This window comes from Pongo abelii, chromosome 17 (genome assembly GCF_028885655.2).
Source record: "Pongo abelii isolate AG06213 chromosome 17, NHGRI_mPonAbe1-v2.0_pri, whole genome shotgun sequence".
NCBI lineage: Eukaryota > Metazoa > Chordata > Mammalia > Primates > Hominidae > Pongo > Pongo abelii.
The window spans coordinates 60269148-60296723 of NC_072002.2; the positions used below are offsets into that span (position 1 = coordinate 60269148).

General features: G+C 51.2%; 2 protein-coding genes across 6 annotated transcripts in view; one reads left to right on the plus strand and one right to left on the minus strand.

Moving 5' to 3' along the window:
• Positions 1-506: 506 nt before the first annotated feature.
• SIGLEC15 (sialic acid binding Ig like lectin 15) lies at positions 507-19227 on the plus strand. The gene is made up of 6 exons (XM_003778966.5): positions 507-618; positions 11684-11743; positions 12168-12551; positions 13443-13820; positions 14939-14969; positions 16835-19227. The coding sequence occupies exons 1-6, from the start codon at positions 567-569 to the stop codon at positions 16914-16916; spliced, it is 987 nt and encodes a 328-aa protein (XP_003779014.4). The 5' UTR covers positions 507-566; the 3' UTR covers positions 16917-19227.
• A 6135-nt stretch (positions 19228-25362) lies between these two features.
• The window catches only part of EPG5 (ectopic P-granules 5 autophagy tethering factor), a 119490-nt gene continuing 117276 nt past the window's right edge, over positions 25363-27576 (minus strand). For all 5 annotated transcript variants that reach the window (XM_024236031.3, XM_054537835.2, XM_054537834.2 and 2 more), the window contains one exon: positions 25363-27375. In XM_024236031.3, the coding sequence (XP_024091799.3) occupies positions 27193-27375 (183 nt within the window). In that variant the 3' untranslated portion in view covers positions 25363-27192. The remainder of the gene's footprint in view (positions 27376-27576) is intronic.

Below are 27576 nucleotides of genomic sequence, written 5' to 3' on the forward strand. Positions count from 1 at the left end.
GGAGGGAGGGAGGAAGAGAGGGATAGAGGGAGGGAGAGAGGGAGGGAGGGATAAGGGAAGGAAAAAAGGGAGAGGAGAAGGGAGGATGGGATGGAAGAAGGGAGGGAGGGAGGGAGGAAGAGAGGAAGGAAGGAAAGGAAGGAGGGAGGGAGAGGAAGGAAGGAGGGAGGAGAGGAAGGAAGGGAGGGAGGGAGGGAGGAAGGAAGGGTGAGCCACATATAAACAGCATATAAACAACAGTTTTCTGTGAGGGGATGGCAGCCACAGGAAATGCCCCTGTTTCTTTCCCATCCTCTTTCCTGTTTCCTGTCCTGGAAAGTCATCCCAGTGGTTCCCCTCTTGGTTTTCCACATGACTAAACTCCACGGGGCTTGAATGATCAGACCTCAGGCTGCCAGGCTTCCTGTCCCTAGTTCCTCTGGCTCCCGCAGAGCCCACAGGGACCTGCAGATCTGGGTGCCCTGCCCACCCCCTCCCGCCTTCCTTCCCCCACCACGCCTGGGAGGGCCCTCACTGGGGAGGTGGCCGAGAGCGGGTCTGGCCTGGGGTGTTCAGATGCTCACAGCATGGAAAAGTCCATCCGGCTGCTGGCCTGCTTGGCGTGTGTCCTCCCGACAGGTGAGTGTCTGCTACTCTCTCTGGCCCGTGCTCGGGACAGAATAGATGCTGACAGCATCTTAGGTACAGTCTCCCCTGGAAGGCAGGAAGCGGGTGTGCAGAGCCTCCAGGCCTGTGGAGGAGGAAGAGCTGCGCTTGGGGCCTGTGGTGCCAGAAGCCAGAAGTTCAAATCAGTGCTGTGTCTTGGATTTCAGGTGACTTGAGACAGGCACTCCATGTCTCTGGCTTCAGGGTGGCTGCCTATATAAAGGCTACTTGCCCCACCCATTGCTGCGAGGATCCAGAGGACAATAGGCCAGGTACAGAGAGGACATCACAGGCTCTGAACAAGCTTCATGTGCTGCTGTCACCCAAGTGCCATGTGTTTTGATGGGCACAGCCTGAGGAAGAAGGGCGGGGAGCACATGGGTGTTTGGGGACAGTGCTGATGCATGGGAGGGGCCGATTTCATGTGGGGGATATAATGAGGGATAGAGGCCCTCCCAGCAGGAATCCCAGTGGGTGAGTGGGAACACTGTGGCAGGTTTAAGCAACAATGTCATCAGTCACTTAGCTCGGTGACTTGGTATCCTGGGAACAGTGTTTCAAAAGGCACAGGGACCATCTGCATCAGAATCCCTGGGGTTAGGAGAGGGCATTTGCTAAAATGCAGGTTCTTTGGCTCCACCCCAGACCTGCAGAATCAGAGTATCAGGCAGCAAGGCCTAGGAATCTGCATTTTCACCATCTTCTTGGGTGATTCTGACACTCGATGCATTTGAGGGCACCTGGGATTAATGGCAAAGGCAATCCTTAGAGCACCTCTCTCCAGATCCCAGTCCTTCCCCCATCCCCATCCTAGGACTCAGCATCCGTGCCACTGTATGCTCGGCCATCACATGCCACACACTGACATCATGGTGTCCTGAGCTGTTAGTCAACATTCCCTGTATGGGGTCCTGGCTCCATAACTGGATGATAAACTCCCACACCTTAGACCCCTTTGCCCTTCCCTCCGGCGTTGTACTCAGACTGGAGTCCAGCTCAGGACTGTTTCGGGCAGTAACAGCAAACCTCTGCACAGCTCTCACCACGTGCTGGGCACTTTAGTAACTCACATAAGCCTCAAAACCCTATGAGAAAGGAACTCTGTTTGTTTGTTTCTCTTTGGAGACAGAGTCTCACTCTGTCACCCAGGCTGGAGTGCAGTGGCGCAATCTGAGCTCACTGCAAACTCTGCCTCCCAAGTTCAAGTGATTCTTGTGCCTCAGCCTCCCAAGTAGCTGGGATTACAAGTGTGTGCCACCACGCCCAGCTAATTTTTTAAATTTTTAATAGAGACAGAATTTTGCCACGTTGTCCAGCCTGGTCTCAAACTCCTGACCTCAAGTGATCAGCCCGCCTTGGCCTCCCAAAGTGCTGAGATTACAGGTGTGAGCCACCACGCCCGGCAGAGAAAGGAACTCTTCCCTATGAAACATTCTCTTTTCACAGATGAAGAACATGGGGCCCAGAGGGGCTCAACAAGTGGCAGGGGTGGAGCTGGGATTTGAACCCAGGTGTGTGGGGCTTTTGGCTGGGCCGCCCACTACCCCACCCCACACAGCCATGGACCCTTGGTAGGCACTGACAGGGAAGGAGCTATCTTTTCCCAAGTTGACCTAACTTAGCCATCCTTCTGGGATGATTTAGGGTTGGGTCCCACTGAGACAGTGGCCAGACCCAAGTGGTCAATGGGAGAGGGGTTGAGGGTGTGGATGTTGGCAGCAGGGCAGGTCTGAAGCCCACCTCTGCTGTTTGCTGTTTACTGGCTGCATGGCCTTGGGCAGGCTGTCTACCTTTCTTGAGTCCCTGTAAACTGGGGTCTCTGCCACCTTGAAGAGGTACTGGGGAGGTTCATTAGACACTACATCAAAGGCCCCCAGCACAGCTCCTGGCCCTCAGTAGCTGCACGATAAATGGCCATGAAACCTTGCCAAAGTCACACTGTTTCAAGAGAGCCGAGGCTTTGGGGATTTTAGGTTTAGGGTGATTTTTTTTTTCTCTCCTGTTACGGGTTGGCTGCTATGAATCAGCAAGAGACAAAGGATTTAGAGGAAGCATGGGCTATGGAGTCACATGTTAAAAAACAATCGCCAAACCACACACCTGCTCTGTTGAGATTACTGAGTGCAGCCAAGCCACTCGCGTGAGCCGACTCAGCTGCAGAAAATCGTTTTCTTTACAAACAGCAGCTGCTTCACAGTTAGAACCAGGGTGGTCCAGGCCCCCACTTCCTGACGCTCTTCTGGCTGCTCTTCTTCTGGGAGCCTCTCCTCATGGCTCAGCCGGAAGACATCCAGGCCACGGCCTGGGCAGTAGGCCCGAGGAGCAGGCTTTGCTCCACCACTGTGTGTGCACCAGAGGCTCTGTGAGCAGACGCCTGTGCCAACGCAGGCCCGCCAGTCATGGTCCCTTCCTTGGCCCAGAACAGCCCCTTGGTGAGAGAAAAGTGGGAAGCATTTGTCCCAGAAAGGCCCCTTCTACTTTCCATGTCCTCCCCTTCATGCAGGAGACCCCCATACTCAACAACCCATGCCCAGCAGCCCCTAATCTCCCAGGGGCTCCCCACATAGCCTCCCTGGTCCTCCCCCCACTCCCCCCATATCTGCTTTTAGGAAGCTAGAGATGCCAGGGAATGTGGGGCAGGGGGAAGAACACTGGCCTGGGAGCTCCAACTACCCAAGTGACCTTGGACAAGGCCTCAGGTGGTCCTCAAGCCTGTGATAGGCAGATGTCACAACCACAACCACTGTCATCTTCAGAACCCCTTGTGCCAGGCCTGTGACAAACAGTTCATTTACTCTTCAGCACAGCCTTGCAAGTGAGGCTTCTGGCCTCTGCAATGGGGATTCAGTGACTGCCAGGGCATCCAGCCTACATGGGAACCAGAGGCTTCTGAGTGTGCATCCACCTCTCCCGCACCCTCCTGCAGTGGGCAAGGAGCCTGGGCAAAGCCTGGTGTGGAGACCTATTTACTTCACTAGTTCTGAACTGCCGCAGAAAAACAAACCCAAATGGCAAGACGCATAGCAGCGGTCACCCAAAGATGCAGGGGTGCTTATTCGGGACACAGGGAAAGGTCAGGACCAGAGGACATGGGCTGATCTCACAGCCCAGGAGGAAATGGGAGGATTTAATGAGCCGGGGCGCTTCTCTCCCAGTGGCTGTTGCGAGCAGTTTGCTTGAACTGAGGAAGTCCTATCTGGGGCGGGAAGGGGAAGAGTGAAGGGAGCAGGGCCCACTATGGAGGCTGGGCAGGGTGTGGGGGCACCAGCAGAGACAGGCTACATCGGGACTCTGAAGAGCAGCACCCTGGGGTGGGCACAGGCCCCACGGCAGGGTCAGCCTGTGGCCCTGCCTCTCCATCAGCTCAGGTAAGCAGGGCCACACCCATGCCACAGTCAGCCTGCGGCAGAGGCATGGGTTAAAGGGGAAGCTAGATAACCCTGAGGCAGATGGAGACCAGCTGGCCTTTCACTCACTACTCACACCTCACCCCTTCCCGGGAACCTTCAGGGTCTGGTTTGTGCTGACGGCTTGAATTCCTACTTCCTCTCCCTCCTCTGCTCTCTGATCTCCACCCCATTCTTGCCCTTTCTCTGCTGATAACCTGTCTTGACAACCTGCAAGCCCAGAGAAAGATTTGCAGGGAGCAAACCTAGGGGCGAGAGGGGAAGGGCTGAGCTGCAATGAGCCTCAGCTCCACCCACATACCTACAGGTGAGGTCGACAGCCAATGGGAGTGTCTCTCCTTGCCCCCAAAGTGCCCCATCCTGGCCCTCCAGGTGCCACAATGCCGGAAGTGCCACCCCCCGAGCCACGCTCCTGGATCACCCTGTTAGCATGCCCAGGTGCCCTCAAGGAGGGTAGCCCCTCCCAGATTGTTGGGCTCCTCAAATTGGCCACTCATCAGCCATGTGGTGGGGGCAGGGGCACAACAGATGTCTGAGGGACTCCAGCTCTGAGGGCCACAATGCTGTCCGTCCTGGAGGCGTGGTCTTCCTATGGTGACTGCCCCCCTGGCTCCATCCTTCCCTTACCCCCTCAAAATCTGTGTCACATAAAGCCCACCCCAGCAGACCTAATTCTTGTTAAAGTGCCATTCTGTAAGGGCACGCCCTCTGGCCATTATTCCACCACGACTACCACGGGACTCACTTTCCTGTCTGTGACACCCTGGAGAGGGTCTTTAATTCCAGGCATTAGTAAAACATCCACAGAGAGCAAGTGACCCGTGCTCTGCCATGAAACCGACAAGCAGCTCAGCTTTCTCTCTAGTTAACAGAAGTGTGACTATGCCCACAAAAGATCTACATAGAGGTTCCCGTGCAAATCCCTGCTTTGCCTTTTCCCTTACCAAGGAACTGGTGGTGATCTTTGGTCAGCTGTGGCAAAACCAAGGTTTCTGTTTCTGAGCCTATCCAATTGCAGCTTCTGCTGGAGTAGGCTCCCCAGCTCTGTTTCTGTCTCCCTGGAGCTCTCTCCCTACCCTGGCATCACAGGTGTGGGGCTTTGGGAGAGTGGGTTCGGCATCAGTCAACTACTCCCTAGTGGGATCGTGATTACAATGATGTGAGAGCTAATGCCCGATGCTGCAGCCCCAATCCTTCCTCCTTTAGACTGGTCACTGCAAGGAGGCATGAAGGGAGCTATGGGGGGAATTTCGCTATGAAAGACCATCAAGGCATGGATGCTACTTTCAAGTTGGTTTTCTGAATACCTAAAAGTCCTTTGATTTATTTTAGCTAGACATTTTTCTTTCTTTTTTTTTTTGAGACAGAGTCTCACTCTGTCACCCAGGCTGGAGTGCAGTGGCACCATCTCAGCTCACTGCAATCTCCGCCTCCCAGGTTCAAGCGAGTCTCCTGCCTCAGCCTCCCAAGTAGCTGGAACTACAGGCACCCACTGCCATGCCAGGCTAATTTTTTTTTTTTTTTTTTGTATTTTTAGTAGAGACGGGGTTTCACCATATTGGCCAGGCTGGTCTTGAATTCCTGACCTTGTGATCTGCCCGCCTCAGCCTCCCAAAATGCTGGGATTACAGGCGTGAGCCACCGTGCTTGGCCAGCTAGACATTTTTCTAAAATGCTTTATGTGCTTTCTTGTCATTTTTATCCCAGTATCATTTTCAGACATAGATTTTTAGAATTTAATGTCACCTTAGTAAACATCTAGAGTTATCAACTCATAGATGAGACTACTGATGCCAGAGAGCTATGGCGACTTGCCTAATGTCCCAAAGTCAGCATCAGAGCTAGGGCTGGAGTCCCGGACAGACCCCTGACACCCACTCTGAGGGGCATGCCACTAAAGCAGAATGCCTCTTGCTGCGGTGAACCCCTCCATGGTGCCTCGGACCATCTCTGTGTGTACCTGCTACACTCGCCTGCTGCAGTGTTGTGATGGCTCAAAGCCTTCTGGGTTCACTCCTTCTCCAAATAGTCCCTTTGACACTGTACATTTATCATTTCTGCCTAAGCTGTCTTTCCACTATTTTTTACTGTAACTTTCCTCCCTCATTGAATGTCAACTCTCATTTCTTGCTGCTTTCCAAGAGTCTACAAACAAACCATGTTCTAGCTTTTCAATTTTCATGTCCCTGGGCTGGGAAACTAACCAAATAAGTGTGTTAGAATTGTGCATAAATTAAAAAACAAATAGTGGCTGAGCAATGGCCAGACTGTCAACATAACGAGGAGGCTATTAATTGCCACTGCAACTGTATCCCCAGCACACAGCAGAGTCTCTAGCACATGGTAAACTCTCAATAAATACCTATTGAGTGAATACATGAATGAATAAATGAAGAAATTCCAGGTGAGTTAAGGACAAGGACTGGGCAATTATACTTCAGCTGGTCCAACATGCTAAATTGAGCTGCAAATGGTGTAGTGTCCAGGTACCACCATCTTTTTTTTTTTTTTTTTTTTTTTTTTTTTTTGGTGGAGTTTCACTCTTGTTGCCCAGGCTGGAGTACAGTGGGGCAATCTCGGCTCACTGCAGCCTCCACCTCCCGGGTTCAAGCGGTTTTCCTGCCTCAGCCTCCTGAGTGGCTGGGATTATAGACGTGTACCACCGCGCCCAGCTAATTTTTGTGTTTTTAGTAGAGGCGGGGATTCACCACCAGGCTGGTCTTGAACTCCTGACCTTAGGTGATCCACCTGCCTTGGCCTCCCAAAGTGCTGGGATTACAGACGTGAGCCGCTGCGCCCGGCCAACATCTTAACCCCCTGTGGCATCACCCTGAGCACTTTCTCACCACCCTCTGTTCACACTCCCTGTGCAGGACTAGTGAGGGAAGGGAACTAACACATATGGAGCATTTGCTGTGTGTGAGGCACTGTGTTCGGTGCTCTACATACGTGGTTTCATTCAATCCTCAATCCTATGTGGAAGGTACTATGTTCACCATTTTGCAGCAGAGGACCCTGAGATCCGGGATATTATGTAACTTGCCCAAAGATCACCCAGTAAGTGAAGGAGCCTAGGACGTGCCAGGCACAGATTGGGTGCTTGATAAAAGTCTGATGAAGAATGGCCAGAGGTGGATTGCCACCTAGGTCTGGCTGTGCCAAAGCTAGTATGCTTCCCGCCATACCCTATGGCCCACCATTGAGGGAGGGTATTTTGGACAACAGGAAGAATGTGGGTCTCCTGATGACCCCTGAAGGTTGACAGAGATAAAGCAGAGAGATTAGAGACCCTACAGTAAGGGGCCATGATTCCAGTTCAGGAATCCTCCCTCCCCTGTCTTAGCAGACAGGCATAAGCTGCCAGAGGGAATTGTAAATGTCACAGGATGCTGGGGAGCTTGTATTCTAGCCAAAGCAAGCGCATTTTTTTCCCTGGGCAAATCCTGCTGAGTCCTTCCCACCCTCACCCTGAGTCCTCTGGGCAGCCTTATCCAAAGGTCTCTGTGTAAGTGGGAGTCCAAGTGCCCGCTTCTTTGAATCCCATTTGGCAGGTAAACAGGAAGCACAAATCTCTTCCTAATGGCAGCCAAGATCGTAACCCTTGGTGAAAGAGCCTCTGTGTTCCCATTCTGCTCCTAGAGCAAAGCCCACCCAGGGAGGGAAGGGCCCAGACCTGCCATTTGCAGCACACTTCAGGACATTTTCAAAATTGGCTCTTGTCCTTGGGCACTGGAGCATACAGGTAGAGGTAAAAATCCTTTGAACAAAGGAGGCAAAACTACCCAGGGTTAAGCCTTGGCTCTGTGACTTCAAGTTGCTGTGGTTCTGCAAACCCCAGTTTCCCCTTCTCTAAGAGGGAGCTAAAGATAGCACCTGATGGGGTTGTTGTGCACTTTACTTTTATTTATTTTATTATTATTATTATTATTATTATTTGAGGAAGAGTCTCGCTCTGTTGCCCAGGCTGGAGTACAGTGGTGCAGTCTCAGCTCACTGCAACCTCTGCCTCCTGGGCTCAAGCAATCTCATGCTTTAGCCTCCCACATAGGGATTACAGGTGACCATCACCATGCCTCACTTATTTTTGTATTTTTAGTAGAGACGGGGTTTCACCATGTTAGCCAGGCTGGTCTGGAACTCCTGACCTCAACTGATCTGCCCACCTTGGCCTCCCAAAGTGCTGGAATTACAGGCATGAGCCACCGCGCCTGGCCTCTTGTGCATTTTAAATGAGATGAGGATATCATTGAGAATGATATCCTGACGTACAGATTTAATGCAAACCAAGCAAATTCTCAAAAAGAGTTTACTGCTATCGTTATTGTTGCTGTTGCTGTCAGTTCATAAACTAAAATTTCTATAAAAGGGCAAAGACCGAGACATAGATATATAGGATCGAATGCAAGGGAAAAGGTGGGGAACCATCCAGATTCATTAGAGCACTGTAGTAATGAAGAACATGGCATGCTGTATTGATACAGAGGTGAACAAATTAACCAAGATAAGTAAAGGAAATATGGAAAAAACCCCATGAATCCATGGAAACATGACACATGACAGAGTATTGTTTTTTAATGAGATGAGGACTCCCCAGAGCACTGTGTGTTCTGGCCTCATTATGCCTTCATGCCTGGCAACCTCTATGCTGATTGATGTCCATGCCTTGTGGCTTTGCTCTGCTGTTCCCTTTGCCTAGAATGCTACCTCAAGGCTTCGTGCAGTCCCCTCCCTTTCTCAAGGCTCTGCTGAAGTGACATCGCCTCTCTCAAGGGTTCTCCAATCCCTGCCTGCCTAATACACCCCTACTCTAACCACCCCTACCCTCTCCTGTCAGCCTGGACACCCACCCTTCTGTTCTCACATAGCAAATCAATCCAATGTCAGTGACTAGCAGGCAGGTACCATGCTGGGCAACAGCAACTCACATACATAGATGTGGTCCTTGCCCTGCCAGAGCTTCTGAGTGTCTGGGCAAGACACACAGTTCAAAGGCAATGCTCATACTGAGGAAGTACCTCTGCCAGCTCTGAGGCACAGGGGAGGGAGGCCAGCCCTAGGCTTGGGGCTCAGGGAAACCCCCTGCTGTAGGAAAGACTCAGTGGAACCCTGAGGATGAAGAGGAGGAGCTGGTGAGTGACATGGCCAGAAGCCATGTTCAGACACAAGGGATATTGTTCATGCCCATCTTTACGGCACCTGGCAGACTGCAGTGTAATTATGTGCCCACAAATCTGTCTCCCTTTCTAAGCTGCGAGCCCCAGCAGGCTGATAAGATATCCTGTCCACCTTTGTCACCACAGCTCGTACCTGGCATAAAGTGGGGAAGTGTCCAATACATGTTTGCTGAATTGATGAATGCACAATAGCAAATAATATGTGGGGGATCTGTGCCTGGCTCTGTGATGCCTGCAAGATGCAAGAGGTCAGAGGAGGCTGAGGTCACAGAAAGTGAGAAATAGCAGGGAAACTAAGGCTGGGGCTGAACCTCAAGATTGGAGAGATGCTTTATGCAGCTAGAAGTACTGACTGAACCAGCCAATCCTTCAGACAGGGTTTCTCAAATTTGGAGCAAGGTTCTTTGATGATTAACAACTGAACAAACAAGCTCTTTCTAGAGATAAAATGTTAGGTCCTCCACTCGGGTTCAAAAATGTAATTACATTTGTCCAGAAAAAAGAAAAGGAGATTAGGCTTAAAAGCAGGTTGTATGAAAAAAAAGAACTTGTAGTTTTGAGGCAGGAGAATAGTAGAGGGAAGTGAAGGGGCAGGTGAGCACAAAGCAAGAGAAGAAGCAGAAGTTGAGCAGCCAAAACAAAAGGGAGATAAGCAAGTAAGAGACTCCATGGCTGGCAAGATCCAGACCAGACCAGTAAAGGTAAGCTTCTCAGAGATGGGCATGTGCATTAGAGGAAAAAGTATACTTAAAATGACCCTGTATGGTAATTAGCTATTTAAGGTTCATGCATATGGACTGCATCTCATGCATGTACTTAAAATTATGGGACAGAGGCGACGCACAAGCACACAAGGGCCAAAGTAACTAAGCAGCCTATCAATCAAAAGGCAGACGCTGGCTAGAGATTAGGCAGCTCGGGAAGAGAAGAGAAAAAATAAAATAAAAGGCCATGAAACGTAACAAACTGGTGCTGATCTCATTTCGTAGAGGTCAGTCACTCTCCCACTCCAAGGGTGTGATACTGTACTTCATACACTCTTGATGCTTTGCTTTGCTATTTCTGTCACGTCCAATTGTTTGTGGCACCAAGAACCTGGAACTGAACCATCCAGTAACACTTTTATTTGATGGCAAGCTGGGCATGAACACACAGTGGGATTTTTTCCAGGCACAGCTCCCACAGCCCAGGGCAGCACTGTGGGACTCATGGCACTGCAGGTCCAGCACACCTAGAACACACACCTGGAGCCCCCAGGCTCAGGACACTACAATGAAGGAAGAGGACAGTGAGGATGAGGAAGGCCAGGGGAGGGACTGGGATTTTTCCACCAGAAAAGAGAAGGCTCAATGGGTCCAGGATAGTCATGACAAGACCCTGCACGGGGCCATCATGGGAAAGCGACATGCACACACCAGAGAACAATGGCGGTCCTGTGGGCGGCAGGAGGTTTTGGTTCTGTGCAGAAGGAACGTCCCGACCTGTGATTATTCATAGATGGATGGTCCCCATGGAGGATGGTCTGCCAGCGATGGGCTAGGGCTGAGAAGACTCCTGCCCAAGGAGCAAATTGGGCTAAATTACCTCAAAAAGCAAAGAGCACTGGGCTTGGAGTCAGAAAAGTCATATTTCTTCCATCTTCAACCTGTGTGACTCTGAGCCTTCATTTTCTCACCTTTAATAATATCTGCCCTGCCTGTCTCCACTGGGTGTTTTGAGGGTCACATGACATGGTATCTATGAAAGCACTGTGTACACTGCAAAGCCCTTTGGAACTACAAGCGCTGCCGTATTATTTCCTCTAAAGATCCTTTTGTGAACTGCACCCTGGGGCACTGACCGGCTGGGCAGGCTTAGAAGCCTGCCCTCTCTCCTTGGGAGGCACCACCCCTGGTCTTATCCTCTGAGGCGCACTCCCCTCTCCCCCAAAGCAGCACACATAGGCAACCACACACACCCTGCAGTTCACCAGCCCTCTGTGAGCCGGAGGCAGAGCTCTGCTTCCAGACCCTGGCTCAACCACACATCCATGGTTCACAAGGTGGGGAATGGGGAAACTGTCCAGAGGTGCTTGCACAGAGCAAGGAGGCAGTGAAACAGCCCGCCTCTCTGGTCTCTCAGTTCCCTCCCTGCCCAGGCACTAGGGAAGCCAGTCAGGGCACAGTCCACTTGGGTATACCTGAATTCTAGAGGAATCTCATGCACCAACTCAACGCATTAGCTTCCAAACACACCGCCCCCTCGCAGGGGCTGTTTCCTCTCTGTAAGTGGAAGTGCTGGTGTCCTCGGAGGAGCCCCAAAGTTCCCAGCCTCTAGTGCACTAGAATGCAGGCTGTGGAATGAGGCGATCCTGAACGCTGGCTTGGCCTCATGCTGGCAGTGTGACTTCAGTTATTCAACTTCTCTGAGCCTCAGTTTATTCACGTGTAACCCGGGGATAACTGTGTTTATCTGTAGGCTCATTTGTGAGAACTAAAATAGATACTACGGAGAACTTGCTCAACACAGAGGTGCACAGTAAGTGCTTTTATTATTATCACCATCTCAGGGATCTTGGGAGTCTGTTTTAACCACGAGATCCCAGGGTTTTTCCACAGGGCAGGTTTTGATGGGGAAAAACTAAGGGTAAGAATATGGGGTCAAGGGGCCTGCAGGTGAATTAGGAAACGAAGAGGGGAATAGTCCCAGGGAAGAGCCGCGGGAACCCAGGCACCTCCCAAGTTGAGGGAGTGCAGGCCCTGGGGGTGCAGGCACCAGGAATTGCCCCTCAAGTCACAAGGTGGGGTTCCGGCTCCCCTGGAACTGGGGGACGATCCCTGAGTCCTGGGGTTTTCAGGCTCGGGGTTGGGGGAGCGTTTCCTGGGTCGTGGGGTTTCCGGGCCCCAGGTGCGGGTGCCTCGACCCAGGGCCCCGAGCCTGACGCAGCCCGCCCCGCTCTCAGGCTCGCCAGCGCAGCGCTGGTCCATGCAGGTGCCAGCCGAGGTGAGCGCGGCGGCAGGCGACGCGGCAGTGCTGCCCTGCACCTTCACGCACCCGCACCGCCACTACGACGGGCCGCTGACGGCCATCTGGCGCGCGGGCGAGCCCTATGCGGGCCCGCAGGTGTTCCGCTGCGCTGCGGCGCGGGGCAGCGAGCTCTGCCAGACGGCGCTGAGCCTGCACGGCCGCTTCCGGCTGCTGGGCAACCCGCGCCGCAACGACCTCTCGCTGCGCGTCGAGCGCCTCGCCCTGGCCGACGACCGCCGCTACTTCTGCCGCGTCGAGTTCGCAGGCGACGTCCATGACCGCTACGAGAGCCGCCACGGCGTCCGGCTGCACGTGACCGGTGAGGCGGCGCGGGAGCGGGTCCCCGGCCTCCCTTCCCGCCCTCCCGCCTGCCCCGCCCCAAGGGCTACGTGGGTGCCAAGCGCTGTGCTGAGCCAGGTAGGGCAACGAGACCCAGCCCTCTCTTCTACCCCAGGGATCTCACACCTGGGGGTAGTTTAGGACCACCTGGGAACTTGACACAAATGCAGAATCCAGGTCCCAGGAAGGGCTGAGGTGGGCCCGGGAATAGGCATTGCCGTGACTCTCGTAGAGTGACTGTCCCCAGTGGCTCTCAGACGAAGAGGCGAGAAAGACAAGTAATGGCAATCCTAAATATGCCAAGAGGTGCAATGTGGTGTGTGCTACCAGCCCAGAAGGACACTCGCAGCCCCTCTACCCAGGGATGCACAGAGAGCCCACCAAGTAGTGCCTAGCACTTTGCCAGACCGTGATATACAAAGATGCCTCAACCAGGGTCCCGTCCCTAGAGCAGTGGCTCTCCACTCTAGCCCCCACCCTGCTCTGTGACAATAATGGCCACTTAGCATTTGCTAGGGAGCCGGGACCTAGTCCAAGCACCCACAAGCATGAATTTGCCAAATCTTTTCAGCAACCCCTTAAGGCAACTGCTATCACGATCCTCACTTTACACATGGAGAAGCAGAAGCAGAGATGATAGAATCGTTCGCCCAAGGTCACATCTGTATTGCGACGGGGGCAGCCTGGCACCCAAGTGCCCATTCCTCCCTTCTGACCCGCCCCTACCCCTCCGGCTCTGGCGTCCAAAGGGCTAAGGGGAAGGGTGCCCTTGCCTTTGCCCGCCGCTCGCGCACTGCAACCCGCTTTCTCACCCTACCCCTACCCCGCCTTGATCGCGGCTGGTGACAGTCACCCGCCTTCTCCCCTGCAGCCGCGCCGCGGATCGTCAACATCTCGGTGCTGCCCGGCCCGGCTCACGCCTTCCGCGCGCTCTGCACTGCCGAAGGGGAGCCGCCGCCCGCCCTCGCCTGGTCCGGACCAGCCCTGGGCAACGGCTCGGCCGCCGTGCGGAGCCCGGGTGAGGGTCATGGCCACCTAGTGACCGCCGAACTGCCCGCACTGACCCATGACGGCCGCTACACGTGTACGGCCGCCAACAGCCTGGGCCGCTCCGAGGCCAGCGTCTACCTGTTCCGCTTCCATGGCGCCAGCGGGGCCCCGACGGTCGCCCTCCTGCTCGGCGCTCTCGGCCTCAAGGCGCTGCTGCTGCTCGGGGTCCTGGCCGCCCGCGCCGCCCGCCGCCGCCCAGGTGGGTGCGCCCCACACACGGGTGGCCGCGAGGGGCCGGGCCAGGGCTCTCTGCTCTTAGATAAGACCACCTGGCTGACCCCCTGGCACTACCAGAACGTCGGTTTTTTGCCCTATGCAACGTGACGCTTTCCTCTCTTTGCATGAAGTCCAGCAGGTGTAACCAGCGCGAAAAAATCCCATTTTGCAATGAGGAAGCTGAGGCTCAGAGAGGTGAAGTAACCTGCCTTTTGATAGCAGCACAGAGATAGAGAGACCCAGACCTGGCTAACTCTAGAGCCGCCCCTTTGCTACCACCCGGCAAACGATTCCTCTGGAGGGGCTCTGACTACAGACCTTCCTAAATAGCACCGTTCCTGAGGACCTACTATGTGCTGTGTGGGTGCTAGGAATACATTGATAAATAAGGCATGGTCCCCTGACCTGCAGTGCGTGCTGAGCCCTAGGCAGATCATTGCACTGTGCTATGAGAAGGGCTCTCCTCAACCCTAGGTCTGCAGAAGCCAGAGGACGGTATGCCTCCCTCTGGTGGGGCGTCTGGAGAAGGCTTCACACAAGCCGTGCTGGGAGAGCTAAATAAAAATATGTAAGTAGGCATGAGCTAGGAAAACAAGGAGAAACGCTCTTCCTAGCAAAGATCATGGTGGATTGACTAGCAGGGTGTCCTGAGGTTGCCACCACTGCTGTCGCTGATCTGGATCAGAAATCTGCCCTGTGCCCCAGAGAGGGAGGGAGCTTCTTGGAGCCCCTCAGAACTCCCAGGTCCATAGCACTAGGCTCACACTCTAGTGAGGAGATCAGACTTTGTCACAGTGGCCCTAGCTTGCTGCTGTAGCCACAATGGCTTTCTTGCCCGTTTCTTGGAACCCATCAAGTGTTTTGTGCTCAGGGTGCTCAGAAGAATGGACTTTTTACTGGATTGCTCCTCAGTCCACCCCTCTCCTCACTAACTCCCCGGCATGGTTCCATGGCACAGCTTCACACCCTGCTAGTCTGCTGTTTGCTTCAAAAACAGTGGTTTCCTCGAGACCCCTTCCACATGGCATGGGTGAGGGTGGGCGCACAGGCTGCAGACTGCGGTGGAGATTCATGCCTGCTCTCTTGCTGTCCCTCCCACAGAGCATCTGGACACCCCGGACACCCCACCACGGTAAGTGAGCTCCCCGCCTCCACCCTACCCCACCCACCTAGTCCTCATCAGCCAGGGGGTCCAGGCAGGAGAAGGAATAAATGGCAAAGGGCTGGGGCTGGGGTCCTACTTTGACCAGGGGCTGGGCCCTCCTTGCAGCCCACCAACGCACCCCTCTTGCAGCCTGCCAAGGTCTTCCCTGGACAGACCAAGCCTCGCTGACCTGCTCCTCCCCCACAACTCCAGGCTGTGTTTCTTCCTGTAGTTTCCCCTCCACATTCTTGAACAGGCAGATTCACACAAAAGCCACACTGGGGACACTCATCCCCGTTCCCCCCTGGCACTCTGCTGAAGGCTTTGCAAACAAAATCTCTAGAGGTTCTGAGAGCCTAGGTGAGGGGCCCAGGGACCCCTAGGAAATCACTGACTCCTGGGTCTTACTCTCCTCTTCTGTAGCATCCACCCATGTGAAGGCTAGTGTTGAAGGAGACAGAACTCCATTCATAGACCCTGTGCAGGCTGTGCCTGATCCTGGCGGAGGGTAGGAGTGGGAGGAGGAGCCCAGCCACTCCCATAACACCACCCACCTGTGCCCTGAAGGCTGGAGGTGCCACACTGCTGGTGGCCCCACTCATCAGCTGCCTGCCGATCTCTCCACAGTCCCACAACCTGTCCTGTGTCCCTGTTTGCTGATTTACTGTCACACCAACGCCCCTGAATCTGAAAGCCGACCATTGTTCAGTCATTTAACAAATACTTATTGAGTACCTACTGTGTACCAGGGACTGGTACTAAAGACACAGCAAGATCCCTGACCTCACAGAACTCATATCCTATTGTGGAGAATTTTAATAAATATGGAAACAGGCCACCTGACATTGTAAATTAAGAGCTGTGAAGGAAATGGACACGCGATGCAGCAGATCCCCTGGGGAGGGGGCCCACTGCTGGGCTGAGGCTGCTTTAGATCAAGTTCTCTTGGAGGACATGACATTGAGGGGACCTGAGGATGGAGGCTGGGGCCTGGGGACTGGGCCGGTAGGAGCGGTGGAGTTCCAGAGAGCAAGCCCCACTAGAGTGTGGACGTAAGACAGGGACAGTGGGGGCAGCCCGGGAGAGGAAAAGGCAAGTAGAAAGACTCAGGTGAGGCCCAGAAAGGAGGCAGGCATTTCTGGAGGGTGGACGGGAGGAAGGCAGGAAAGGCGTGGGGGTTATTGTGAGTGCAATGGGAAGTCACTGAATGGTTTTAAGCAGACACGTGGCTCCATCAGAACAAGCTGGCCCAGGAGACTTGGGTGCAGGCCGTTGGCAAGGCTGAGGCTGGCTTGGCTGTTTGGACGAAGGTGCAGCGGTGGCGGTGGGGAGGTGGGTAGATGGGAGGCAGGGCTTGCTCAAGAGCCCAGTGGGCAGCACACAGTGTGGGAGGGAGCCAGGCTGCCCGGGTTGGGAGCCTGAGCCCTGGGTCCCACTTCCTGATAAAGACAAGAGGAGAAGAGAGTGGGGCAGGTGTGAGGGTCAGGCATAGCACAGTGGACATTGAGATTTGAGATTCCCACTGAGATGTCCTAGAGGAAGTCAGGAAAGCAGCTGGGGACCAGGAGGCCAGGCTGGAGATTCCAATTTGTAGGTCAGGGACATGGAGCCAGTCTTGAGGCCTCAGACAGAGATAGCGACTCTATGGTCTGGGCTGCCCTGGCCTTTGGGGGCCCCTCCCTATTCCTGACCGTGCCCAGCCTCTGATGCCATTCATCTCTGAGCCCTGCCGATTCCAGCTGCTCTGCTCCCCAGAATGTCTCCTCTTCTTGGCCCACTGCTGGCATATAGTTTGGGCAGTTGGGGACCTCCCATCTGTCTTGGGTGGTCATTCAACTTTCTCCTGTCCACAGGTCCCAGGCCCAGGAGTCCAATTATGAAAATTTGAGCCAGATGAACCCCCGGAGCCCACCGGCCGCCATGTGCTCACCGTGAGGAGTCCCTCAGCCACCAACATCCATTTCAGCACTGTAAAGAATAAGGGCCAGTGCAAGGTTTGGCTGGTATGGCCAGTCCTGGTTCTCGGCACCTTGGCAGCCCCCAGCCGGGTGACTCCTCCCCCGCTCGGGGTCAAGACCCTGCTCAAAGAGGCTCATCTGGCCTCCTTTGTGGACAATCATTTCAGAGCTCCCTGATATTTTGCCAGCATTTTCTAAGTGTGCATACGTCTGTGTGTGTGTGTGTGTGTGTGTGTGTGTGTGTGTGTGTGTACATGCATTAGCTTGAGCGTGAAACTTCCAGAAATGCTCCCTTGCCCTTTCTTACCTAGAACACCTGCTATAGTAAAGCAGACAGGAAACTGTTTACAGGGCCTGGAGGCCCAGTCTTGTCCTCCTCTGTCACTGACTTGCTGTGTGGACCTGGGACACTCTCTTCACTTCTCTGGGTCTCAATTCATTTACTGTTGAACACGGACAATCATATTCTTCCCTCCTGGCTGGGAGGACTACCAAGATCTGCGGAAATAATGGACATGAAGAGGCTTTGGAAAGTACAAAGCCATCTACTCGTGAGGGGCATGACAGGACCCTCTTTGCAGAGTGACCTTTGGACATGCAGTCAGTTCTTGGAGAAGTGTGGCCCCTGCAGCAGTGTCACAGAGAACACAGAGTTCCAGAGAGCAAGCCTGGGGCAGGGGCTGTGCGAACCTGTGGTCAGAGGAACATCAAATCCTGGAAACTTGGTGGCAGGGAGAGGCCTGGGGCCTTCACCCCATGCCCCCTGGGATCTCCACTGTGACTGTCCCACACCCTCTGCCCAACTCTTGCCCCATCAGTTGCCCTATATTGCCTTGAGCTGGGATCCCTAGGAAATGGAAACCAGGCTCCCCTCTCTCAAGGTATCTGGGAACCACTGTCTCAGGGGCTGAAGCCGGGAGACCTGAGGGGAGGTCTGGCTGGAGAGTCCCTGTGTGTAAAGCAGCTATAGCTCTGACCTCTCCGACCCGCAACCTTTCAGGGTGTGCAAAGTCCAAACGCACTGGCAACTTCACCCCCTTTGCCCTAACACGGGCAGGCTGACTTGGAGGGGTGCTTCCCTATTTACACCTCAGGGTGAATTTGTTGATCACCTTAGCTCCTGTGGTCCTTGGGGCTTAGGGAGAGGAGGGAGGCATGCCTGGGTCCCAGGTGAGCTAGCAAGAGGAAAGGGCCACAGGCTAAGGCAATAACGAGGCCATGAACAAGACATCTCACCCCAGTTACAATGGCTTTTATCCAAAAGACAGGCAATGACAAATGCTGGTGAGAATGTGGAGAAAGAGGAATCCCCATACACCATTGGTGGGAATGTAAATTAGCACAGCCACTATGGAGAACAGTACAGTTTCCTCAAAAAACTAAAAATAGGCTGGGCCTGGTGGCTCAAGCCTATAATCCCAGCACTCTGGGAGGCCGAGGCAGGCAGATCACTTGAGGTCAGGAGTTCGAGACCACCCTAGCCAACATGGTAAAACTCCGTCTCTACTAAAAATACAAAAATTAGCTGGGCATGCTGGCGCGTGCCTATAGTCCCAGCTACTTGGGAGGCTGAGGCAGGAGAATTGCTTGAACCCAGGAGGCGGAGGTTGCAGTGAGCTGAGATCACACCACTGTCCTCCAGCCTGGGCAACAGAAAGACTGTCTCAAAAAAAAAAAATAGAACTACCATATGATCCAGTAATCCCACTGCTGGGTATCTGTCAGCAAGGAAATCAGTATATTGAAAAGATACCAGCACTCCCATGTTTACTGCAGCACTATTTGCAATAGCCAAAATATGGAATCAGCCTAAGTGTCCATCAATGAATGAATGAAGAAAATGAACACACAATGAAATATTATTCAGCCATAAAAAAAGAATGAAATCCTGTCGCTTGCAACAACATGGATGGAACTGGCAGCCATTATGTTAAAGGAAATAAGTCAAGCACAGAAAGATAAATATCGCATGTTTGCACTCACATGTGGAAGCTAAAAAAAAGTTGAAATGGAACTCGTGGAGGTAATAGAATAATGGTTACTAGGGGCTGGGAAGGATAGCAGGGAACAGGGGATAACGTGGGGATACTTAATGAGAACAAAATACAGTTAGAATGAATAAGATCTAGTATTTGCTAGCACAAGAGGGTGACTATAGTTAACAACTTATTGTATATTTTAAAATAACTAAGAGTGGAATTGGAATGTTTTTAACAATAAGTACTTGAGGTGATGGATACGCCAATCCCCGATTTGATCATTGCACATTGTATGCCTGAATCAAAACATCACATGTACGCTATAAATATAAATATATAAATACATATACCCATCCTAATTAAAAATATGTTTTTTAAAAAAGAGGCAGTGATGCTTTTTCCAGGGAGATGGTCTGAAGTTCAAGGGATCTTCACAAGATCGTCACAAGTTATTATGCAGGCCAGTGGGTTGCAAAGCTCCACTCCTCACCAGAGCCTTCACCAGGGCAAGAGGTGGCTTGTGATTAACCTTGGGATTCATCCAGGAGCCTGTCTGAGCTGTTAAGAGGTCACAGGAGCGGGCTTGTGTACCTCCTTGTATGGGGATGCTTTGGGGCACCTCTATGGAAAGTCCTGCATGACCACGGAAGAAGTTAAGGACACAGGAGTGGTGTGTATTGGAACATCTGCCTGGTCTTTGAGGCCAGTTTCACAGCCAAGAAAAATTGCAATAGGAATTATTTCTTAAGTATCTGCTTTGTGCTCTATCACCTCAATACCATTACCACACTTGAGATCATTAACATGAATGCAATATCATTTTACAGTCCATATTCAGATTTCCACGACTGTCTTCAAAATGTCCTTTTGAGTTTGTTGTTTCTAAGCAGGAAGCAGTTGACTCCAGGTGATTTTTAAGCTAACAGTTGAGACTTCAGCTCTGGGTGTGCCTGGCGTTGGCATGATGGTGCAGATGTGTAAGGGTGCCAGGTAATCAGCTGGTGCTAGCTGATACATACCCTCCTGCGGTACTTGCATTTTGAAGAGGACTTCTTGGGACCGGAAGAAGCGCCATTCCTCAGAGGGACATGCCTCTGTTGGCATGGTTTCAGTTGCAGTGATGGGCTGTGGGAAGCACGTTGAGGAGGGACGGCCAGCTGGCACCCCCTTTAACAACTGCACACAGTGCACAGGCAGCCCCCAGCTTGGCCTCCTGATAAAGCCGCTGCTCCTAGGGTCAGAGGGGATGGTGGTGAGGGGACAGCACTCGGCCCTCCCCAGACCCTCTGGGCTGCCCTTGGGGCCTGGCACTGTCCCTGTAAGAGGTCTGGGTGGAGCAGAGCTGCCTGTCTTCCCCCACCCGCCCTCTCAGAGTACTCAAGCTCTGTCACTGGCAACAAAGGCCAGAGACACGAGCAGCAGGCTGAGTCAACATGGTGTCCTGTGGCACGGAGTCAAGGAGAGAAATGACCCAGAAGACTCGGTGTTTTCAAGACTGGACTTCCTGTTGTAGTGCAGGGCACAGTGTTCCATGAACATGCTCTTCCCAGGGGCTTCCAACAGGCAGGCTACGGCCTGCAGGCTTTGCTCTGTGGTCAGTGCCCACCAGACTTTGAAGACAGCAGTGAGAGGAAGTGGCCGGCAACTACCTGGGTGATCTCCTGGGTCCACCAGGAGCCCAACACACTTTCCCTGCTGCCGACTGAAATTTAAAACTAGATGTAGCTATGTGAGAAGAAACCGCCCAGGGGATAATCTACGGTGAAAGTAGGCCCTGCCTTGAGATGGAAATGACTTGGCTGGAGACACCATGGGCTGAGTTTTCACTTGTGCCTCACTGGTCACACAGGACAAGAGAGCTAGGGTCAGGGTGGGTGATTGGTCCCCCAACAGTCACAGAAGCCTCAGGCTGGAAGGCTCCTTAGACAACAGTCAAGCGTCCGGGTTTTGTCCCGGCTCCAGTGCTGGCCACTAAAGTCCAGTCCCACCCCCTCTTCAATAACAGCCCCTCACGTTTCTGGGCCCCCTGTGATCCTCAAAGCCCTGTAAGATCCCAGTGGGGGCCAGGGGCGGTGGCTCATACCTGTATCACTTTGGGAGGCTGAGGTGGGTGGATTACCTGAGGTCAGGAGTTCAAGACCAGCCTGGCCAACAAGGTGAAACCCCGTCTCTACTAGAAATACAAAAACTAGCCAGGCATGGTGGCAGGTGCCTGTAATCCCAGCTACTCGGGAGGCTGAGGCACAAAAATTGCCTGAACCCAGGAGGCAGAGGTTGCAGTGAGCCGAGATCGCGCCACTGCACTCCAGCCTAGGCAACAAGAGCAAAACTCCCTCTCAAAAAAAAAAAAAAAAAAAAAAAAGATCTCAGGGGGTTCTAAGAGCCCAGGAGGTAAGACTGGAATTATCCTCATTTTAAAATGAGGAAAAGCCCCAGGGAGGAAAGAGATCTTGTTACCAGAAAGGGGTCCCAATCCAGACCCTAAGAGAGGGTTCTTGGATCTTGAACAAGAAAGAATTCAGGGTGAGTCCACAGTGCAAAGCAAAATCAAGTTTAAGAAAGTAAAAGAGTAAGAAATTGGCTACTCCATAGGCAGAGCAGCCCCGAGGGCTGCTGGCTGCCCTTTTTTTTGGTTATTTCTTGATTATATGCTAAACAAGGGGTGGCAAAGAAAGACCAAGAGGGAAAAGGGCTGTCTTCAGAAGAGAAGCATTTTCGGAGAAAGATCGTTTCTTTCAGAGGGTCCCCACAAAGATGCCCACTGGTCTGGAGACAGCTAACTTGGCTGCTGCACTAGAAGGAAGTGAGACAACCTGCCTCTAGGCCACTTTCCAACCCTTAAATCCGGTGGTTCCATCTGGTTTAAAAAGCTGCCAAGCTTAGACAAGGGTGAGGGAGACATACCCCACTCCCAGAAAGGCCTGTCCCTAAGGAATCCCAAATTGGTTTAATTCTCAAACGGAATGTGCAGACCCTTCTCCACACCTTGGCCCATTCAAAGTGCATCTTTACAAATGTGAGTGAAAAATAACACTAAAGAGAACTCCCTGGGCATCCCATCACTGAAGGTGGATTTCCCCAGCAGACCATGACCAAGCTGGGGTTACACTGCCAGAAAGCACCCCCACTCCCACCTCATTTGTGCAATTTTTATGGCCCTGCTCTTACCAAGCTCAAGGCCACATCACAGACCCTCCTGACCTCTCTGAGATCAGCAGGTGGCCTCCTGTCCCTGCCAATTCTTAAATTCTCAAGTTAAAACTTCTCTTTGAAATTAGAGGCCTCACCCGTCATGGTGAAACGTCACAGAATAAAGATTCTATCCACTACAAAGTTTCTCATATAAAATTTTTCTTATTGTGGTTTATGTATGAAAAGACTGTCAACCAACTTGCAGGAAACAATGAGACAGGTCCGCCATGTGTAAATTAAATTCGAATCTAGTTTATTTGCAGAATTTTACTTAACCAATTGTCATTTCTTCCTGTTTCTCACCATTATATAAAAACTTACCCTTTGTACAAGTATGAAAAATGCTGAACAATGAATTAAGTAGTGAATATTGCACATTTAATGTCCAAAAGAAAGTTGTGGTTTTTAAAGGTCACACTAGATATGTGGGAAGAAAAAGAGTTGAACACACTTAAGTTTGCGTCTCCACATAAGTGATTTTAAACTATTGAAAGAAAAATAAATTCTAACTATCAGTGCTCAATAAGAGATAGTACATCTGTACATTAAAAAATAAAAGTTATAATCAACAACATTCCTTGCAATTTCATTATCCCAAAAGAGGATCAGTAGTATAATTTTTTTTTTCAAGTTATTTTCATCAGGAATCAGGAACCTACCAGAGTGAAGGAAACCTCAAATACAGCTACTCCTGGACACTGATGCCCGAGGCATGCTGTGGAAACTGGACCAAAATGAAGTCTGCGTTAGTAAGTCTAGAACTTTACCCAGCACAACCCAGACACAAATGGAAGATGGTAGAAGGGGATACTTTTTTTAAATCAACACACTTATTTCCTAACATTATATTCTCCATTTTGCTTAATAAAACAAAGTTAACTGATCAGAAAAATGATCAGCTACTATCTCAAAATGAGCTGTACAGTTGGCCCAAAATGAAGAGCGGGCAGTAGTAGAGGATTAAGTGCAAAGTGCCTTGTTGTTAGGCCTGTCATGAAGATGTGGGGTGAGATCTGTCTTGGGCAGCAACTGATACTAAAGCTGACGTCTGCAGTCTCAACTTGTCACTAGCTTAATGTGCCCCCCATGGGGCACAGCTACTGAAAGCTGATGCTGCCCAAGCATTTAGGGAGATAATTATGCCACTTGGACCACACTGGTGAGATTCTAACCCCAGAGCTGGGGCCAGAATGAGGTAAAGGAGGCACCACGGGTGTAAACCCAAGGAAGCACTCTCTTGGCACCTGCAAGCAAGCACCAACTTAAATGTATGCCCCAAGTGCCTCATTTTTCTCACCCTAGCCCTGGCCCTGCTAATCCGGGGCACACCCCTTTTAGGATAACATGGACTAATTTGGACACTTTCCCCAAATTGCAGCCCAGTTAGACATGATGGTAGAAAAGGTCTAACTAAAGACATTGCAGGGGAGATGGGCGTGGTGGCTCACGCCTGTAATCCCAGCACTTTGGGAGGCCGGGGAGGGCGGATCACAGGGTCAGGAGTTTGAGACCAGCTTGTCTCAACGGCTGGGTGAAACCCCGTCTCTACTAAAAAATACAAAAATTAGCCGGGCATGGTGGCATGCACCTGTAGTCCTGGCCACCTGGGAGGCTGAGGCAGAATAGCTTGAACCCAGGAGGCAGAGGTTGCAGTGAGCCGAGACCATGCCATTGCACTCCAGCCTGGGTGACAGATGAGACTCGTCTCAAAAAAAAAAAAAAAAAAGACATTGGGGGATTTAGCCTGGATTTAGCCTAAGAGGTGAGGGGTGGGGTGGAAGTGGTGTTAGACATGTGATGAAAACTGAAAATATCTAAAGGTCTGCCTCAACGAGGGGCAAGAGAACAGCCCCAGCCTGAACTGCTCTGGACAGAACCACGACCAATAGGCAATGTAGAAACATCTTGGTTCAACAGAAAGCAGAACTACAGAGCCTGCAGATGGCAGCCTGGGCCTGCCCATCACAGGCTGGACCACCAGGCACTGGACAGGGGCAGAGGAGAGGCAGGAGGATCCCTGCAGAGTGAGAGGGGCACTAGATGAACATGAATGACCCTTCTGACTTTAAAAGTCTACAATTCCAGGACATTTGCTTCCTGCTCCAGAAGAAAGAATTTCAGGAATAAAAACTCAGTGAAAAAGCACATATCACCTTCATTTGAAAGGAATGAGGACATGAACACTCTTGGCTTGTATGACATGTACACACTGATTTTGATGATGAATTGGGAGGAACCAGGAGGCCGTCACTTGGTCGAAAGGAAGTTAGGCTGGTCTATGGGTTTTCATTTTCTGGACTAGGCTTCCCCCAACCTCAAAGAAGTGAGAGACTCAGGCACACAACCCCAGTGGGGCAGAGGCATGCGATGTCTGAGCCAACAAAGGGTGGTGAGACTAAGAAACGAGTCACGCCTTGGAGCTGAGGTCCCCAGTGTGCAGGAGCTTTGGAAACATGTACAGGTGGGTCCCGACTCCACTGCTACTGTCATGCTATGTAGACACATCTGGCAGGACCTCCCTCCCTCTATGTCTGGTGTGTTCCAGCATTCTGCCCTTCACTTGTTCTATAATAGGCAGTGGGACAACATGATTCAGGGATGCAGCCTGCCTCTGCAACCCACCTGTGCACTGCAGCATGGGGAGTGATGGAGAGGGAGAGAGATGTTTTTCATGGCAACCAGAACGCTGCCTCCTCCTGCTCCCAGGAAGCTGTTAGACATCCTTATTTTGTCCCGATGCCACTGTTGGCCACCCTGTGGTGAAGTCTGGAGCCTGCAACCGTTCGCCCTCCACGCTGCTCAGTCCACGGGGCCTTGGTCTTGCTTGATTCCAGTCTTGATGTGGAGCACCCATCACTGATTCTGAAACCACAGCCCCGTGCTCTCTGGAGGCCAAGAGTTTTTTCAAGCCAAGGCTCATTACCCCTGCAAGCCAATGGGCGGGCTGGTCTCTCTGCCACCCTTCTTTCCCAGGAGGCTACAGCAGTATGGCCATGTCTGAACTATCTCAGTGTCTTTATAGCACGTTCCTAGCCCAGAGTTTCCCACAGAAACCTAGGAGTTGAGTCAACCTTCCAAGGTTAAGCAAGAAAGAGTTAAAGAGGAAGCACTTTCACTGACCATCTCTGATGATTAATGAAGTTCAATGTCAAATAAATTAAATGACATCAGGCATAAAAACCTACAGCAACTTTAACAGCTGAAATACTTTACAAGATAGTGTGATATCCCTATAATTTGGTTTTTAAACAGTTACAACCAAAGATAAATGATTTTATTTTTTATAATTTTTACAGACCAAAAAACATTATACAGATTAATCATAATTTTCTTAAAATGTGCATACTGTCACTCAAAAATTTCACATCCTAGGATATCAATAATTATATCCTCCTCAAAGAAAACACAAAATATTTCCAAACAAAAATCAGTGTTGCCAGATCAGACTATTGAATTGTCCACAGCTTCTCAAATTTTCTTATACACAGAACAAGATGATTAATTTTGAAAACAGAGAGAAGCAAAAATAAGAAAAGCTGAGACAGGTCCCTCTGAGATGGACATTTTGTGGCCTGTAAAACTCAAGAGACTGAACAGGGATGTTCTTTATCAGAGCTGCAAAGCGTGTCTGTAAGGCAGAATCGTTCTGTCCAACTAAAGAAATTCAAAGTAAAGAAAAGCTCCTACCAACTTCCCAATTTTGGGGGAAGCATTCCAAAAGGACATTTGAGGAGAGATTAGCACTCTGTTAACTATATTCCTATACCCCTATAAACATTCTTGGTGGCTGTTTAGACATTTTTAGGTAAATATTCTCAGGCTACAAACTACCCATACACAAAGACATATTAAGCCAGCTATACAGGCAAAATCCATCTAGAGCTGATAGAATGAGGAACATGAGAACAGAAGTCAAACTGCTCATTCCCGGGAGAAATAACATGAGCAAGAAGATGGCCACAGAACAAGGCAAAGTTACACACAGGCTTTGGTAATGAATGAACTGTCAACAACAGAAGGCACGTGGCTATGGAAAAAAGCCAAATTTCAGTAGATCTCCTGACCTGATCCAGTTTCCACAGACAAGTGTTTCAGCAGGTCCACTGGCTTCATCTGAGTTTGAAGTTAAAAAACAAGCAGGGAACAGAGAATCAGGTCTTCAGTCTCCCTCAGTCTCTGTCTCCTGACAGTGAGCCTTTCAGATATCAAACATGGTGTCTATCAAAGGGTGCAAACTTAGGTGTCGACAGGGGCAAATGATGTGAATGAGGCTAGGGTCACGGCCCGAGGGAATGCACAGACTCTCCCGACTGGAGAGAGGCAGCCCTGTCTGCACTCCTCACCAAGTGGACCAAACAAAACATCTGTGCAAAACATGCTCCTCCCAGACTGCCAGCTTGCCACCCTGATTCAGGCAGGCAGCTTCTCCATGAGGACACACGGCTGGATGGAAATGGACTTGTCATCATCTCTACTGCTCACTATAATCACGATCAAGTGGTCATATTTTACACATGACCCACTTTAACTAACTCGGCATTTTTATCTCCCTTCTGAGAAAAACAATACTTTAAAACTACCGTATTTCCCCACATTTGAGAAATGCAGAAATTTTCAAAATTGACTTTTTTACTTTAGAGGAACACAAATGGGGTTTAAAAGTAAGGGTACTACGTGACTTCCAAGGTTGTCAGATCTGGAACATTTACATAAAACGGAGACAGAAGTGGAAACATGCAAGGAACTCTATCTGGAGTTCTTGTGAGATGACTGGGACATTCGGCAACTGTGAGTGGCTCTGTACCCAAGTGGAACTTAGTAAGTTTCTCTTGTGGATAAATATAAAAACTTAAAGAGTCCCCAGACGGTCTTAAGAGCTAAGAAAACACACACACACACACACACACACACCCCCACACACCCCAGAATTATCTAATATCTAATGCCTCCCAACTTGCACTTCAGTCAACTACACATTGGCCAAACTGAGCTCTACAGTGAAATTGAGCAAAGTTACTTGTGCAACAGCAAAGTTAAATGTAAACATAAACAGCAATAGGTTTTTCAAGAGCCTCAGTGTTACTACCGTATGTGGTCCAAATAATGCACTTCTGGATACAGACAGTTAACGAGAAGAGCCAAGAAGCTTTTCCCATCTTGAAGGCAATGGCCAGGATGCCTTATAAATTGGGTGGCTTGCAATATTTGATCCTGGTATTCAACATACTGCTTACTTGATGCCATGGATTCAACAGCATTCAGAGCCTAAAAGACACGGAAGACGAGAGGGTTAACTCCATAGAGGCACATAATGTGACTGCCAGAGGTACAGCACACCCATTATTGCTGTGTACTTCAACTGTGAGGCTTGTGGGAAGGAGGCCTACGGAACTGAGGTCAGGAGTCCGGAAGGCAGGCATTGATTAACTTAACCACAACCAGAAGGAGGCCGGCAGCCCAAGCCTC